At 40.8% G+C, this 18,201-nt stretch overlaps 1 protein-coding gene and 1 long non-coding RNA gene across 5 annotated transcripts; one reads left to right on the top strand and one right to left on the bottom strand.

Annotated features, from left to right (window-relative positions):
* Window positions 1-7,366: 7,366 nt before the first annotated feature.
* Window positions 7,367-17,839, top strand: LOC122662478 (F-box/LRR-repeat protein 10). 4 transcript variants are annotated; one of them, XM_043858116.1, is made up of 4 exons: window positions 7,367-7,639; window positions 7,794-7,999; window positions 9,326-9,419; window positions 16,123-17,839. In XM_043858116.1, exons 1-4 carry the CDS (start codon window positions 7,466-7,468, stop codon window positions 17,566-17,568), a joined length of 1,920 nt encoding a protein of 639 aa, XP_043714051.1. In that variant the 5' UTR covers window positions 7,367-7,465; the 3' UTR covers window positions 17,569-17,839. The 4 variants fall into 4 exon arrangements, with proteins under 4 accessions (XP_043714051.1, XP_043714054.1, XP_043714052.1 ...); XM_043858119.1 differs by lacking the exons at window positions 7,367-7,639; window positions 9,326-9,419 and having other exon boundaries at window positions 7,869-7,999; XM_043858117.1 differs by lacking the exons at window positions 7,367-7,639; window positions 7,794-7,999; window positions 9,326-9,419 and adding an exon at window positions 15,291-15,524 and having other exon boundaries at window positions 16,094-17,839.
* On the bottom strand, window positions 8,713-9,224 carry LOC122662480. Its single transcript, XR_006333036.1, has 3 exons — window positions 9,105-9,224; window positions 9,025-9,026; window positions 8,713-8,859 (listed from the first exon to the last, which is right to left on the bottom strand). It is a non-coding gene; the product is annotated as an uncharacterized LOC122662480 (long non-coding RNA).
* Window positions 17,840-18,201: the final 362 nt, after the last annotated feature.

The following is an 18,201-nucleotide window of genomic DNA, read 5'->3' as shown; positions in this document are numbered from 1 at the left end:
AAAAAATAATAAAATTGGAAAAATCATTTATGCGATAATCCTTTTAATTTTTATTGCGCAAGTTCAAAAGCTCGAAAATCATACAAAATGACCTATTATAGGGGCCAACATAAATACCCTCGAAGGGGACCAAGATGGATCCATACAGACGACACTTCTTAGAACATATAGATCTTAGTTGAATATTTTTGCCACCTTAGATGCAAGATTTTGATCTTAGTTGAATATTGCTTTGTACATTGAGATATATTGTCTCGTAGCAAATTTAGAATTGAGATGAGTCACACCGGATTTGTCAATTTTGAGGCATATAATGTGCCATTGCCCTATATTCATCTCCGCCAACAAGGTTTAAAATCCGAGAATCAAGTAGGGATCGGCCTCCATCAATTATAATTTGTATCGGATTGGAATTGTCTAAAACCCTAAAATATAAATTTGAGAAGAAAAGGCAAAGATTTATATCATGTGTTTTTTTTTAAAGTTTTTTTATTCAAAAGACTTATAGATCTTTTTTTTCTTATGGTGAAAAGAGAATTCATTAAAGGATTGAATGTGTACAGCCTAAGGCTTCAGATTCACACAGATTATGAAGCCATGGAGTAGAATTTGGCCAAATTGTCACACACATAATAGACAAGGCCTTCCTAGCCAGGGTATTTGAAACACCATTCATAGCCCATGGAATACATTGAAAAGAAATAGAACCAAAAGAAGAGGATAGTCTCCTAATATCTGAAATTACAATAGATATTTCATAAGGTGGAATTCGGTTCTGGTCATGGATATAATAGATCACCTCCTTGCAATCTGATTCCAGTTGAAGTCGAGTGAAACCAGCAGCCACAACTTCTACAAGAGCACTTCAAATTGCAATAGCTTCACCTTGAATCACCGATCTAAAGTGAAGAAGAGATGAGATCGCCTTCACCGATAACCCCTATGATCTTTGAAAATGAAACCTACACCTAAGGGTGTCAAAACTAAACCGAAACCGTTTACTGAAATCGAACTGAACCGTTTAAACCGAAATCGACATACCGTTTAGTTAAATGGTTCGGTTATGGTTTTAGAAATGACACCATTTATTTAATCGATTTGGTTCGATTTAGGCCGATTAATCCAACGATTTCAAATCGTGTAATCCAATTAAAACCGATTATAACCAAACCGTCCAACCGTTTAAAAACTTAACAAAAAGTTTTTTTTAATAAACAAAAAGTCAAAACCTAGCAAGTAACAACTACTAAGCAGCCATGTTTCTTCATTAATGATTTCCTTTTTCCAAAAAAAAAACTAATAACTTAGTAAGTAATAAGTAATAACTATTAACTAATAACTAGTATTAACGAATAGAGTAGAAAATGTGTACATAACCGTCTAACCAAAACTGTGTAAAACCGTATAGAACCATTTAACCGAAACCGTTTAAAAATCGTTTAACCGAAATCGCTTACTAAACGGTCCAGGTTTTGATTATGAGTCTGGTTACGATTTCTACCCTCAAACAGTCAAAATCGGACTGAACCGAACCGTTTAACCGAAACCGGACCAATTAACACCCTTGCCTACACCATCTTTTGAAGTTCCTTTTTCTAGTGCTGCATCATAATTAACTTTAAAGTAATCAACCGGAGGAGCTATCCAATTGGGAACATCAGGTGCACCAGGCACAGAAGATACTCGAGCACTAGAAGGTGCAGATGCTGATGTATAGCCTCCAGTATAGGGCTGCAAGTTTGGCCCTGTCGGCCCGAACCTGCCCTGAGCCCGAACAGGGCCTGGGCTAAGATTTCTAGCCTTGAGGGCGGGTTAGGGCCAGAAATTCCTGGCCCTGAGTCAGGGTCGGGTCGGGTCAGGGTTGAGACCTCGGGTCAGCCCAACCCTGATTTTGACCCTGATTTTGGCCATGAAGAAATTTCTTTATCATTAAAAAATAGAAGCTATTATTCATACAAACAAGTGCTTAGCACACTTAGCAGTTTGTGTTGTGTAAAAACCAATTACTATCAAAAGGTCTCGGGTTCAAGCCTCCTCTCTCACATATTACATAGTCTATTTTAATTTTATTATTGCAGGGCCAGGGCCAATTAAGGTGGGCTTGGGCTAGGCTTGGCCCTTCAGGGTCAGGGCGGGCCTGGGCCCAGCTAAGGGGACTCAGGGTTGGGCTAGGGTTTTAAAAAGCCCGGCCCAACCCGACCCTGTTGCAGCCCTACTCCAGTAGATACAACATGGAACTCAAGAAAGGCTCGCTTGGCCACTCTGATCACCTCTTGTGGGGTCCAATTTTTTGTGTTGAATACATAATCGTTCCTCGCTCTCCAAAGATACCAACACAAGAAAGAAGCATGGGATAGTGATTCACTTGCGACTTTCTTATTTTGGCGATATAATGAGTCCCAACTATTTAACCAATCTGAGAACTTGAGTACCTGATTTGTTGGAGGGGATATAACTTAAGGAACTACCAAACCAAGCCACCTTCGCAAATGGACACTCAAGGAGCAAGTGATCTGTAGTCTCTCTATTTGCACCACAACAACGACATGATGGATCAATAGGAACTTGCCGTGAGAGTAGTCCTTCACCCGTAGCAATGCCTTCAACACATACTCTCCAATAAAATGATATAATTTTTGGTAGAGTTTGGAGTGACCATATGCGTTTCCACATCGAATCATGAACGACTCCCATTGATGTATACTAGAGGAAGAAGGATCCGTGGTAGCTCGCTTGAGGTTTAGATTTGATAAGAGGTTGTATGCCGATTTTACAGTAAACACCCCTATTTTGGATGCACCCCAAATTTATTTATCTTCACTAGGATATAGGCTCAATTTTATTTTGAGAATTGCATCCCTATCCTCTGGATGGAAATATTGATGAAGCAAATCAACCTTCCATGATCTATTGATAGGATCAATTATATCTGAAACAAAGTGTAATGGACAAGAATTTGGTTTCGGGTGCTTCACCTTGAAATGAGGATGGTGGGCACCCAACTATCACACCAAATATTCACAAGTGATCCATTTCGATCTGCCAAAGTAATAGTAATTTCCTCCCTTCTAATAGGCTACGCCAACCCCATGAGGGCTTATTACCTAGGCAAGCCTGAAAAAAGTGAGATGTTGGAAAGTAAATAGCTTTGATATTGGCAAGGCCTCATTATCAATAGGTTCAGAAGTATATAAATGATTAAAGTGGTTACACAATGTAGCAAATACCTCATCAATAGAAGATGTCCATTGGCCAGAGGGCATTTTAAGCTTCAAGATTTTGTTACGATTCCGCCGTTGCACAGTAGAGATATGGAAGAAGGATTCATGTGTTCCTTTGCAAGTAATTCTGGATTTTTGTCTACATAACTCCTCTTCCTTTGCAAGCTCATCGTCAAGAAGCTTCTGAAGTTCAGATTCTCGTTGTTGCGAGAAGGTTTAAATAGGGAGGCCTTGAATGTGCTCCAACTCCGCCTTAAGATTCTTGATATTCTCAAAAATATTTCCAAAGACTTCTCTGTTCCATTTTTGGAAAACCCCCTGGGAATGTTTCAATTTCCTCATAATCTTCTCAGTTGCTGTCCCAGTTGGTGAAATCGACCAACCTTGCACCGCAACATTTCTACAATCACTGTGGCGTAACCACATAGACTCAAACCTGAAAGGTTTCCTGCCATGAGACTTCCCTCCTTCTATATCAATTACAATAGGGGAGTGATCAGAACTGACTGTAGGCTTCACATGTACAATAGCATTATCAAAACTTTGACGCCATTCTGGATTAGAAAGGGCACGGTCTAATCGAATTCTAATATTTGAAACACCACCACGCCTATTGTTCCATGTTTAGACTGGGCCATGGAAACCAAAGGCAATGAAATTGCATGAGTCAAGGAAATTTCTAAAGGGTACAGTATCGCGAGAACATGGTTGGGAGCCACCTGTCTTTTCATGCCATGAGAGGTAGGCATTGAAGTCACCAAAACACAACCATTTCCCAGACCGCATACCGCCAATGGAAGATATGCGATCCCAAACAAGTTGTCTTTTATGCTTTTGAGGATCACCATATACACATGTGAGGTAGAAAGGAGGATTGTCTATGGCAGTTACCTCCACATCAATAAGCCGAGAGTCAGCACACAACACATTAATAGATAAGTTCTCCTTCCATAGTAGTGCTAAGCCACCCGACACTCCAATCGGATCAACATAGACTTTATCCTTGAACCGACCATGTCTACAAATTTTGTCGATAGTTTGAGCTCGACACTTGGTTTCCATAAAAAAAAACAATGTGTGGATGCTCCAACTTGAGGAGATGAGTTAGGGAACATGATGTCGAGGGACTCCCCAGCCCTTGACAGTTCCACCCCAACAATTTCACTGCTTCCCACGGGGCTGACACCACCCAACCTCCACGGGGGTCTGTCCTAAAAAAGATAGAGATTCATGTGTTCCAGCCGCCACCATGTTATAGTCATCTGACTTATAGATCTAGCCACAAGAGATAAGTTTCATTTATTTTTTGCTATTTTATTGACTTAAAGATGGAAAAAATAACAAAAATTGAAGATCAAAGAGCATTCATGGCCGATTCAAAAAGAGTTTGCAAGAATCATCATTAATCAGATATAGGGTTGCCTAATTGCAAATCGATTTTTGAAGCCCTGCCCTACAACAGAAAAAGAGAGAGAGAGAGAGAGAGAGAGTATTCTTTCTTAAGTTTCCTAATTGTTAAAATGTTTATCAATCAATTTCCTTGCTTGATGGCCCACCTAGTCCTACCAATTAGAAGGGTACTGTGGCAGTTATGACCATTGGATCCATAGTGTCCCATGTGGGGCTGTTTTGGAGGCTAATTCGAGTTACTCCGATTGATGGCTACGAAAGTAGCTAGACAAGAATTTCCAAGATTTGATCCTAGTGAACATTAGAGCATTCGAATCGATTCAAATAATAGAGAAGGGTTAAGATTACCTTGAGATTCACAAAGGTAAACCCCGAAATGGAATGCATCACTTATACTTGTCACGGCCTGATTGAAGAACCTCCTTCAATGAAGAGACCCTGATGGAGAAGACTCTCTCTCTCGCTCTCTTATGAATTCTCAATTCATCAAAGTCGTTAGGATTTCTCATTCCATCATATTTCGAGCAGAAAGTCTTTAAAACTAACAGTTATAATTGCACCAAGTGGTATGATCTAAAAGAGTGATTTCATGACTTGTCCATTATCACATATAAGGACAATCTATGTGAAATGTAACCATTTAACACCCAATAGATAGAAATTTTCATTAGGTTTTAGTCTCTCCACATAACAGCTACATAATGGACTTACATGTATCAAAATAGGTGCAGCCAAAAACTCCAATCCATCTAACGACCAAAATTAGAGAATCTTAACTCTTAACTGGTGATTGGACATAAAATATTTTTTCAAATTCATTTAAAAATACATCCAGACTTACCATATTTAGCTCCGATTCCACTTCCACTCGCTTCCAAGCCTAATTTCAGTAACTTGGATCCGAATTTTGGTTCTCTTAAGCCCTAAGAAACTTCAACTTTGGCAATAATCCACTTGCCTACACCCCATTGACCATAACCTTGACCAAATAGTAGGCAAATACGCATGTCAATGCATAGACACCTCCATCTTCTTCCCAAAGAGGGATGAGGTGGAGGACACGTGGCGGTTCCCTACCATGTCCATTATCCTCACAGGCTCTCGCTCTCACAATCGCTCTATTTTTTTTTTTTTGGTAAGATCACAACCGCTCTATTCAAGGTCTAAATATGTGGTAAACTCCACAAGTAAACCTCGAATTCACTACTAGTCATTTCTTGCACTAATGCTTTACCCGTTCTCCTCACTGTTGCTAAAGAAACTTACTTAGGCATCGCAGAGTCCCTGTTGGAGCCACCTCCGGCCCTCTCTTATGCTTTGTGTTCCATCTTTTCAGGCCACGCAAGCCCCACGAAGGATCATCCCAGTTTTTGCAGCAATAGGTAAGCACCACGGGGATCCATCAGATTTATGATTTCATCTTTTTTTTTGTCATAAGCAAAATTCCTAGGACCCCCTCCTCTTGTATTACCTTTCCTAAGAATAGTCATATTGTTATCTCCTGAGGCCTTCCCTATGTTCTCCTGCCCCCCTCCCCCCCTAACCTTGAGTGCTTTCCTCCTTGTATGTAGCATTGTTTATTTCCTTTTGCCCTCCTTGGGGGCTTCCCTGTTTTCTTTCTCTTTTGATAATGAATATATATTCACAAAAAAATCCTATCAAAATTATTCAGCATTGTTTATTTCCTTTTGCCCTCCTTGGGGGCTTCCCTGTTTTCTTTCTCTTTTGATAATGAATATATATTCACAAAAAAATCCTATCAAAATTAGTCATTTTTCAAAATTTGTACTCAATTTCAATTATATCTCTTCTAATGTATTAGCATGCACCCCATCTATGTATACCCCATCGATTCTGACTGGACCTTAAAACTCTGTCCAATAAACTTTAAAACCCAACAAACACACCATATGCTACATGCCACAAGCCACAAGCCACAAGCCACATGCCATATGGCACATAAGAAATATTTTATATCAATTTAAAGAAAGGATTTTTTTATTGACACCTCAAAAGAGTCAAATAATTTGAAATTTGTAAATTTTCTAATGAAGATAAATACTATCATTTCACATATATACTTAAAAAATATCAATAACAATGATACAATAATAAATCATTTTTAAATTATTTAAAAAAACTCTTTTATAATTTTAAGGGAAAAAGACTTCTGTCTGGGAGTGTGGCCTACGCCAGCACTCCCATGAGTTTACCTCTCTTCTCCCCCATATGAAAAGACACATCTGCCCCTTATTTTAAAGAAGAGAGAGATAGACACATGGGAGTGCTGGTGTAGGCCACACTCCCATACACAAAACTGCTTCCTTAATTTTAAATTTTAACTTAAAAAACTTTTAAAATAAAACAAAGAAAAATTAAAAGGTATCAAGTTGTACGCCATAGACATTAGACACTCCCTTAAGCAACCATTGGATCTGCTGCACGGAATGCAAGTCCGCAACCATAAGCAATGATTCTGTAATATTTGTACTTTGGAAATCGAAATCCCATTACCGACTTCCGAGTTCTGAAGCTTCAGATTTTTGATTGGGTGTCTATGATTCAATCCAGATGAGGTAGAGAGAAAAAGCATCATATGGGTATTTTTGTCAATTGTTCACCATTGACCAAACGGCGTTTTGGGTTTTGGTTCTGTCCGATTACTCCTGCAGACAACAATCGACATGTTGTGATGGCGTGATGCAAGGTCGCAACTTGCAAATAGCAAGGGAGACAAGAAAATCTGTCAAATTCAGACATTAGATTCTGACTCGAGTAACGATCGGACCCAAATTTTGATAGCCGTTTCCGAAGGAAGAAGGAAGACGACAGTGATGGCTACCAGTGCCTCAAATGCAGAGGGTTTAGAGCTTTTGCCCTCTGCTCTTCTCGCAACGATACTGGCGAAGCTCGATGTCGCTTCGATCTGCTCCGTTGCATCCACTTGCAAGACGTTAAATGCCTGTGCATCTCAAATCCTCTCATTTCTTCCTAATTTCCATCTACTAGTAAGTAATCATAAAGCTAATTCATAAATTGCGTCTTCTGCTGGGTTTTCTACGTATTTGATTAGAGGAAAAATGATTTATGTATACAATTTATTATAGAGCACAAGAAGGAATTTTTCGTAGTTTAAATGTTTTTGATGGATCTTTGTTCCAGGACCTTGGTGCCCCAATAAATTTGCTGCGGCCTCTGTTGCCGCCGAATCCTTTCCTTCGGAGCTTAAAGATTGATTGTAGCCGGCTTGATGATTCGGCTATTGAGCATCTGATTCGGCCTTCTCTTCATGAGCTCTATCTGCACAATTGCGAGGATTTTAGTGGGAGGTTACTGTCGGAGGTGGGAGGGCGATGTAGGGATCTAAGGTTTTTGTTTTTTCTCCTTTGCTTTGCTGGATCTTCTGTTTAATTCTTTGTCGATTTTCATAATAAATATGGGTCGTTTGCTCGGTAGTCTTACTTCTATCGAAGTTTTAGCTTTTTCATAGCCAACAAATATGGATGGAGTCTGTTGGGTGGAAAGTGTATGGGTTAAGGAGTTGTGCTCTGTTTTCTGGAAAGAGGTTCCTTAGAGCAACTAAAAGATTTCATGAGCCAGATTTTGGAGGAACCAATAATGTGGGGAAGACTGTTCATCAGTGCTTTCCATTTTATCGTTCATTTAGCTCTAAAATGGAGGTTATTGTTGCATACCCTATGAGATGGGAATTGGCTAGTGAAGGTGTATCCTAGGTTACAAAGAGTGAATGATTGGGATGTGCCTAAGCCATGCTCCTTTTGATGGTCAGGGGATTACTTTTGGTTGTTATCTCTGTAAGATTCTGTTTCCAATCCTTGGTAGGCACTGGTTTATCCCCAACTCTTACTGTTTTATCTGGATTCACCATACCCCCACAAATATTTTTTTTTCTTCCGGGAAGCCTTTAGAAACTGCAAACAAGTTCCTCTTAGTTGATCACCTGATGTTTAGAGCACCAAAATGGTCCAGAGGTGCTTTTGTGCCAACAGGTTGCAAAGATGAAATTTTTTTTTGCTTGCTCATTGCTCTTTCTTTCAGGAGAACCAGTCTTTGCTCTTTGCTGATTTGGGGTGTTGTAGGTTTCTTTATGATGATCTTTTTGGGCTCATAGACTGCTGGGCTCAGTTGGAAGAGAGAAGGTCTTGCATATCTAGCACTGCTTCTATTCACGGTTGATTTGAAAGGAAAGAGTGGAGTCTTAGGATGGCTACAGCTCAAGTTCCAAGCTGGTAGACCACATACTCAGTTCCATACTTCTCTAGTCTCCACTTTGATGGAGTTTGGGGAATTGGGTGTAGTATTTTCCAGGGAAAGCAGGAGTAGATCCTCTGTTGATGGAATTAGTGTATAAGTTTGGCTTTGCTGATCATACATCTTGTTTATGGGCTTTATTTTCTTTGGGTGTCAGCTACCCTTTTGATTTTACCTTACGTGTCTAAAGTCTAAAATAACAAGTTGGAAATACTAGTATTTTTTTTATGGATTAGAAATTGATCCGTGAAAAATATTAAAAGAAAAAGAATTTCATATTGGGTTATCAATAAACACGTAGAAATCGGATGACACATTGTAAGTTATCTTGTTTGTTCCTTCTGAATAAGTTTTTGCTGACTTGACTAATTGTAGTGTTCACTCCTATTTAAGTTTTTTTTGGAAATATTACTTCATTCCAGGTCTCTCTACTTGGGTTCGGTGGCTGAAAAAAGAGGGCGGGCAATCCATACTTCTGATCTGGAGGAATTGCTCAGTGGTTGCGCTCAGTTGGAAGTAAGGATGGAACCTTAAAAGTTATCACAAACTAATAATTTTATACCTTAAGTGTTGCTATTGGTGTTGTTTGATAATGAAGGGCAGAGATTCATCATTTATACCTTGAAAGGGTGTCAACTCCATGTGCGAGCGTGCAGGGGGGTGGGATGGGGTTGCTTTGAGTTATTTTCTGCCTATGTTACCCCGGATTCGTGGGTTGCCCTGTGAACTGTGTATCCTTCTGTGTGGATACGGATTTGGCCATGGGTACGCCACCGACTTGTGCCTCTCCCAAGTCCTCCCAAATCTCGATCCTTATAGGGGGGGGGGGGGGAAAGGAAAAGGATAAGGGGGGAATAAAAAAGCCTAAGACCAAAGAAGAAAGAGAAAGAAAGAGAAGTAGGAGGAGGCACGTGACTGAGAAGAGGGGAAGAAGAATAAAGAGGGTGAGAGGGGAGAGGGAGGAGTGACTGACACTCCATATTTATGTGGCAGATCTGGATACCTTCAGCTGCAACTAATATTATTCTAGATTAGTAGGAGACCAACTAGAAGCCAATAACCAGGATCTGCTATGAACTAGGTAAATCGGCTAGGTCAAAATATGTGTAAATTGTGAAATTAGGGTTAGGGTTTGATGGGACCTAGGGTTTAAAGGTAGGGTTAGGTCAAGTTGATGTAGGGGAGTCTATCAGTGAAGGTCTTGGTAAGTTGTAATAGGTTTAAGAGTGTAAAGTTGGATTGGCAGCAATTTAAGTTTAGGGTTTTGGGGTTTTGAAATGTGGAAGATGGATTTGTTTTAGGGTTTATGATGGTCAAATGATGGAACCACTTGGATCGAGTTTTCCTTAATATGAGAGGAGAATTCTATCAAAGTTTGGTGTGATTTGGCACGCTGGTTTGATCTGGGCAGAATTTGGGTCTTGAAAAAATTGAAAACAAAAGGGGGAATCTTAGGGTTTGGGTGTATGGAAGGTTAGAAGAATGGTAGGGGTTGGGGATGATTCAAACTTACTATAGTTGCAGAATTCTCTTGGCAGCTGCTTGTTTGATTGTCTTGAATAAAAATCAAAACATGAACTAAAACTTGAGTAGGAGTTTCAAAGAACCACCCGGGCTTCACACCGCAAGGTGTCGATTGGATCAAACACCAATCCCACCAGCCTTGATCACACACAAGACAAAAATCTTCAATGGAGATGAAGAGTAGCAAAAAGTTTTTCATTAATCAAAATTCGTATTCAATACTTGCCCCCCTTACAACCTTATATAAAAGACCCAAAAATAGACTCCTACACTAAAAAGAAAAGGCCTAAAACAGTCCTTAACCTATTAGGTAATTTAAACTGACTAGGAAACTGAAAGGCTCAAAACAGAGTCCTGACCAGCCCAACTAAACATTTTGATGTAGATTCAAGCCTTCTCGAATTGAGGAAGCCACCCTAAACCTAGAGTTTTAGTAGGAGCCTTAGGATAGTTTATTTCAGTTCTATACTTAGTTGTTTTAGCAGCCTTAAGGACTTAATCCTATTGCCTGAGATTGTTTTATTCTTATTGGTTCCTAGGGTATCTTTTATTTAAGTTGTTTTAAGTTGTCTTAAGTTATTAGGGGTAGATGAGTCTTTTCCTTTTAAGTTTAAGTTATTTTAATCTAGCTACTCCCATCCACGATTGATGGAGAGTTTGAATTGTATTCTGTTTTGGCCCTTAGGCCCTTATTAATAAGAGAATCGTGGGAGAGGCTCCCCCACAGTTTATTTTGAAAAAATATTTCGTTGCTTTGCAGCCATTGCTCCCTTTGTGTGAGTGTTGCCTTGTGGATCTCAAGGTGCTAGGGTGAGTGGGCTCTCACGACTCCTTGCGTCTGTCCAGTACCGGAGGTTCTTCTTCTTCTTCATTCAAGCTTCTTCAAGCTATTGTTGCTGCAGATCTACAAAACCCAGTGAGTATTTTATAGTTTCTGCTATTTAACAATCTTCTTCTTCTTCCTCTAGCTTACCCTAATCGACCCCCATAACCCTAACTCCATGTAGAGTCTGTCCAGCCCAAATTTCATAGTCAAGCCCTTTAAAACTTTAAACACAACCCCCTCACAGCAGATCCTCCACTCGACTGCCATCTCAGCCCCAACTTACAACTCTAAACCCTAATCCCCTCATCCCTTTAAAACCCCAAAACCCTAGGATTCCCAGATCAGTCACTTCTGCCCATCAATTCCCCTCCATATTCTGATCGAGTGTTCTTCCCCCTCATTGGAAAACTCGACCAGAAACCTGAGTCCAAACTCCCATCTTAAAACCCTAGTTTCAGCCTAGAATCTAAAACCTAAAACCCAAAACCCAAAACCCTAACCCTAATTCTGCAGATTTTTCAAACTAAACCAAATCCTATTATTTTTATCCTATAATAACCCCATAGACCTGCATATTAAAACTATATAAGACCAGTCCCAAATTCCCCTCCTAAACCCTAGAATTAACCTAAGTCCTAGTGCTGTCCATTCGAACCAGCAACCCCTTTGGCTGTTTGGTCCTATTGTTTGGCTCCTAGTAGGTCTCCTACCTATCTAGGACTACATTAATTGGTATTAGAGCCATGGCTGAACATGGCATCCTTGCTGTGGACCCCACACAGCCACCCCCACCCCCACCCGATCCCCTTGCTGCAATGTTACAGAAAATTTCAACAGAACAGCAAGCTCTTAGAGATCGAATGTTGGTAATGGAACAAAGGCAGACTGTGCCTCTTGTAGACAACCCTCTGTATGTAGAGGAGGATAGGTTTCAAGTTCACTCTGAAGTTCATGGAACTCTGGGAAGGAACCGACATCACAGAGATCATTCCAGAGGACATGGAGACTACAGAGATCACTCCAGGAACCGTGGAGATCACAGGGATAGAAGAAGACATAACAGAGGTGGTTACAGAGAAGATAGGGACAGAATTAGAGAAGAACCTCGAAGACCTAACTTTGAGGAGTACATGAGGTCCTATTTCACTGCTGATGAAGCCACTAATAAGAGGTATGATATGCAAAAGGTCAAACTCGAGCTGAAGGAGTTTGATGGGAACCGTGATCCCTAGGTGTTCTATGACTGGCTTGCTGCCCTAGATGATTATTTTGACTGGTATGACTTCCCTGAAGATCGAAAGATGAGACTGGCAGTCTAGCACGTACCAAGTTGATTGGCCCTGCCCGAGAATGGTGGCGAAAGACAGAGAGAGACATGGAACGCGAAGGTGATGCACCTACTAATTGGGAGGACATGAGGTATGACTTGAAGGAGAAATATTTGCCCAAACATTACAAAGCTCAAATGCAAGATCAACTCAACTCCCTACGACAAGGGACTATGACTGTAGCTGAGTACATGCAGCAGTTCGATGCTCTTTCTTCTCGTACTGACACCAGAGAAAGTGATACTCAGATGTTGTCTCGGTTTCGACTGGGATTAAGGGATGACATTATCAGAGGTATTGGAGTAACTGATGTCAGAGATGTGCGGGACTGTTTTGAGAAGGCATTAAAGGCTGAAGAGTTATTGAATAGAAGAGTCGGTTCCTCCACTGAAGATACCAAAGCCTCTTTTCCAGCCCCCAAGTCTACCAACACTACTGCTGGCCCTACACGATCAAGCTATTCAAATGGCAGTACTTCTCGTCCTATAGCTTCCTCACGTGTGGACAACAAGGGCAAAGCCCCTATGGTCAGCAATGACCCCCGCAGGTGTTATCACTGCAATGAATTAGGCCACCATGCCAAGGAATGCCCACAAAAACATAAACCTGTTAATGTGGCTGAAAAGGAAGAGAAGAACTCTGATGATGAGCATGATATATATGCATTACCCCTTGATGATGATGAAGACTTAGATGGTTACTTTGAAGATTTGGGTGGTGATGTTCGAGGCGTTCATATTATTACTCCAGTCTTCATGGATGACGTGGCTGAATGTGAAGAGGTAATTGGGAGCATTTCTCAAGAAGACAATGACGATCAAGTTGCTGCTCTTGAAGAGGTGGAGCTCGATGAGAAGGGTGTTAACATTGAAGACCCTATAGAGGTTGAACACATAGACTTTGTGATGCCCCCTTGGTTCTTTGAAGAAAAGGCTCCACGACTTGAAGACTATATTCCTACTGTTCTAGCCTCAACAGAATTCTGCCCGGGAAGTGTTAAAGCTACTGCCCACATGTTGCTTCCCCCTCTTCGTCACAAAGTTCGTGGACGGGTTTCTTCCAAACAACATAGCACTTGGACTCCTACTCATGATGTCAAGAAGCTCAGCTCCAAGTTGCAAGAGTGTTGCATGGATTTCACCCATTCATCGGAGATGAATTTTTCTAAATCGGGGAGAGTTGATGTAGATCCAAGCCTCCTGGAATTGAGGAAGCCACCCTAAACCTAGGGTTTTAGTAGGAGCCTTAGGATAGTTTATTTCAGTTCTATATGCCTTAAGGACTTAATCCAATTGGCTGAGATTGTTTTATTCTTATTGGTTCCTAGGGTATCTTTTATTTAAGTTGTTTTAAGTTCTCTTTAGTTATTAGGGGTAGATGAGTCTTTTTCTTTAAAGTTTAAGTTATTTTAATCTAGCTACTCCCATCCACGATTGATGAAGGAGAGTTTGAATTGTATTCTGTTTTGGCCCTTAGGCCCTTATTAATAAGAGAATCGTGAGAGAGGCTCCCCCACAGTTTATTTTGAAAAAATATTTCGTTGCTTTGCTGCCATTGCTCCCTTTGTGTGAGTGTTGCCTTGTGGATCTCAAGGTGCTAGGGTGAGTGGACTCTCACGACTCCTTGCATCTGTCCAGTACCGGGAGGTTCTTCTTCTTCTTCATTCAAGCTTCTTCAAGCTATTGTTGCTGCAGATCTACAAAACCCAGTGAGTATTTTATAGTTTCTGCTATTTAACAATCTTCTTCTTCTTCCTCCAGCTTACCCTAATCGACCCCCATAACCCTAACTCCATGTAGAGTCTGTCCAGCCCAAATTTCACAGTCAAGCCCTTTAAAACTTTAAACACAACCCCCTCACAGCAGACCCTCCACTCGACTGCCATCTCAGCCCTAACTTACAACTCTAAACCCTAATCCTCTCATCCCTCTAAAACCCCAAAACCCTAGGATTCCCAGATCAGTCACTTCTGCCCATCAATTCCCCTCCATATTCTGATCGAGTGTTCTTCCCCTGATTGGAAAACTCGACCAGAAACCTGAGTCCAAACTTCCATCTTAAAACCCTAGTTTCAGCCTAGAATCTAAAACCTAAAACCCGAAACCCTAACCCTAATTCTGCAGATTTTTCAAACTTAACCAAATCCTATTATTTTTATCCCATAATAACCCCCTAGACCTGCATATTAAAACTATATAAGACCCATTCCCAAATTCCCCGCCTAAACCTAGAATTAACCTAAGTCCTAGTGCTGTCCATTCGAACCAGCAACCCCTTTGGCTGTTTGGTCCTGTTGTTTGGCTCCTAGTAGGTCTCCTACCTATCTTGGACTACATTACATTTAAAAGAAAAACTACTAAAATCACTTAAATTGAACCACTAGTTCAAACAGTTTTGGACCGGTTCAATTTAAAACACTAAAACATGAAATTATACTAAGTATAGAAGCTAATCCCGTATGCAACCTAATTACCCATACTTTAGGTCCATAAAAGTGACCTATTATATTGAAAACCCATGGGATCAAAGGCCCAACATGTATACCCAACCCTAGACTTATTCCTAAGCAAAGAAGCCTAGTTTGGTGATAAATCTGCATTAGCAACTGAGTAACTTAGTAACACCAGCTGTATTAAACTGAATTTAGGTAAATTGGGTTTCCCTTCAGCTGACGAGTGCAGAAAATATGATTCTTGAATTATGTCAATCGATTGGAAAAGAAAAAAAAAGATGAAAAGAGACAAGGTAACTTGTGGATATGCCAACTTTAAATGTGTCTAGAGCTCTTAAAAGGATAAAAAGAGTGTTAAACTAACTTTCAAGAAGACTTGGGTGTAATTTTCATCTGTTATCTAATTATGGCTTATGTCTACTTCTTGATAAGGTCCTTCTACCTTGTATGAAATTTCACCCAACATATCAAATTGATTTGACTTTCTAACATTGATGTGTTGGCTTGTTCAAAGACTGTTTGGACTGTCTAGTTGTACTTCCAGACTGGACAGGCAGACTGTTGGACCACGGATCATGCTTTTCTGGAATAACTATATAAAGTTTAGAAACTAACTAGCCAAACAAGTTCAGCAAGGATTGAGCCTTGTGAGAGATAGGAAAAAACCTTACCACCAGTACACAGGCTTGCTTGCTGTGTAATAGCAATTTACGTGCTATATTTATTTTGGACTATTTTGTTTTTTGGTCACAGCTAGACCATTTGGACTGGATAATCGGACCATTGAACTGTCAAACCACCAGCCTAAATGGTTCAACCTTCAGTTCAATTTTTCTAACATTGCTCCTCTAAGGATTTGTTATGCCGGTGTTTATATTTGTCTTCAACTAATATGGATACTTTCTGTTGTTTTAACATCATATAACCTGCTTACCCCACCCCCCTCCCCTCAAAAAAAATGAAAAAAAGAAAAGAATTAATTGGGGCGGGGGGGGGGGGGGGGGATCAGGTAACATAGCTGTAGGTTCTCTGTGATGTTGGAAAGGAACCTTTTTGCAGTTTGACTGATACATATATATGTTTTTGCAGTCACTGAGCCTAATGTTTGATGTCTCGATCTTCCTCCTCCATAATTTTGCTCAAGTGTGGGCGACAGCTTCAGCCAAACTAGCTGCTCTTGAGATTGGTTACATTTCTTCAGTTATGGTGACTGAACTGCTTAGTCCAACCTTGGGACCACAGCAACCTCCTAGTCATATGCGACCGTTGGTGTTCCCACATATTCAGAGATTGTCTCTATCAGTAGACTATATCACCGACACTTTGGTTGGTACGATTTCTAAAGGTCTCATGTCCTTGACCCATTTGGATCTTCGAGATGCACCCATTATAGAGCCATCGCTGTCGTTTGACCTCACCAACCCCGGTCTTCAACAGGTCAATCAGCATGGGAAATTGAAGTACCTATCACTAATCCGAAGCCAAGAATTCCTCCAAACATACTTCAGACGAGTTAATGATCTCGGTATCCTCTTGATGGCAGACAAGTGCTCAAATATGGAAAGTATCTCTCTTGGAGGCTTTTGTCGTGTTACAGATACAGGTTTCAGGGCGATCTTACATTCTTGCTCTAGCCTACAAAAGCTTAGGGTGTCTCATGGGACCCAGCTGACAGATCTGGTGTTTCATGACATCTCTGCTACTTCGCTTTCTCTGACAAATGTAAGCTTGACATGGTGTTATCTGTTGACCAATCGTGCGATTGTGCATTTGGTGACAAACTTGGATCTCAGGTATCTGGACTTGAGAGATTGCCGGAACCTTGGGGATGAGGCCCTGCTAGCCATTGGCACGCTACCTAAGCTGAAGACTCTGCTGTTGGATGGCTGTGACATCAGTGACATGGGATTATTGTACTTGAGACATGGTGTGATGAGGTCGTTGGCTTCATTGTCTGTTCGAGGTTGCAAGAGACTTACAGACAAATGCATCTCTGCTATATTTGATGACTCTTCTGGGAAGCATTTGCAAGATTTGGATCTCTCAAACCTTCCAAATCTCTCTGACAATGGGATTCTATTACTGGCTAAAAGTCGTGTTCCACTCACGGAACTCCGCATGCGAGAGTGTCCACTTATAGGTGACACATCTATCATGGCATTAGCTTCAATGCAGGTTGATGAGGGTGGGTGGCATGGAAGCACCTTGCGGTTGTTGGATCTTTACGACTGCGGGCACATTACATCGCTTTCATTTCGATGGTTCAAGAGGCCATACTTTCCAAGGTTAAGATTTTTGGGGGTAACGAGGAGCGTGAACAGAGATATGGTAGATGCTCTGGGACGGAACCGGCCATTTTTGCACGTGGCATGCCAGGGGGAGGAGCTGGGAACTGGTCATTGGGATTCAGATGCTTTGTATGGTCAAGATCAAGAAGAAGTGGATGAACTTGAGCAGTGGCTTCTGGAAGGGGAAACTGAGAGTGATGATGGAGAGATAGGAGAGGGTGGGAGTGAGGAAGATATGGAAGTTTAGATTGTAAGAAGAATAGTTGTCTTCACTCTCCACCACTAATTGCTTGTTGGGGGCAGGGTTCCGTCACACCATGAACTAGAAGGCTGGTGTCATGCTCTCAACTACTACCATAAAGCAATTTGTTTGGTGCCCAAATTTGGTAAATATGTTATCCATATCGTCAACTAAGCAAGGACGAAATTTCAGACAACCTTACATCGCCTTGTGTCATATAGATGTTTTAAGAAGATTGAAAAATCTAGAAAACTAACTTGAAGAACTCAAAAAGAACCATTGAAAAGTCAAGGGGGGACTGCCCGTACAATTGACATGGCCCGCAACTTTGACAAGTGGCCAATCAAGGGAGTACCAAATCTATCCGACAGAATGCTTACTGAATCTTCATTTCTTCTGGCTGAAGGGTCCTGGTGTGACGGAAGCATTTTCCCTAACTGATATGGGTTTGTATTACTTGTATTATTGGTCAGTCTAGATTAAAACTCAGCTATTTCCATTGAGTTATGATTTGTTTTGTTTATTAGCTAGAGCTACAGTTGTATTGAATGATATCTAGGGCCAAGCATTGTGCTGTGTCTGTAGGGATTTATTTTCATTGGTCAATATTTTAGGTGATCTCGGGTTTCTGATTTGATT

This window comes from Telopea speciosissima, chromosome 5, assembly GCF_018873765.1.
Source record: "Telopea speciosissima isolate NSW1024214 ecotype Mountain lineage chromosome 5, Tspe_v1, whole genome shotgun sequence".
NCBI classification, from domain to species: domain Eukaryota; kingdom Viridiplantae; phylum Streptophyta; class Magnoliopsida; order Proteales; family Proteaceae; genus Telopea; species Telopea speciosissima.
The sequence above is the reverse complement of the archived record's forward strand: the minus strand, read 5'-3'. Positions and strand labels throughout refer to the sequence as shown.

Excerpts from the sequence above, each read along its gene's own strand:
- LOC122662478 (XM_043858116.1), top strand. The coding sequence starts at position 7,466 with ATGGCTACCAGTGCCTCAAATGCAGAGGGTTTAGAGCTTTTGCCCTCT. Across the intron at positions 7,640-7,793 it reads TTCCTAATTTCCATCTACTA|GACCTTGGTGCCCCAATAAA; the intron begins GTAAGTAATCAT and ends TCTTTGTTCCAG. Across the intron at positions 8,000-9,325 it reads GGGCGATGTAGGGATCTAAG|GTCTCTCTACTTGGGTTCGG; the intron begins GTTTTTGTTTTT and ends ACTTCATTCCAG.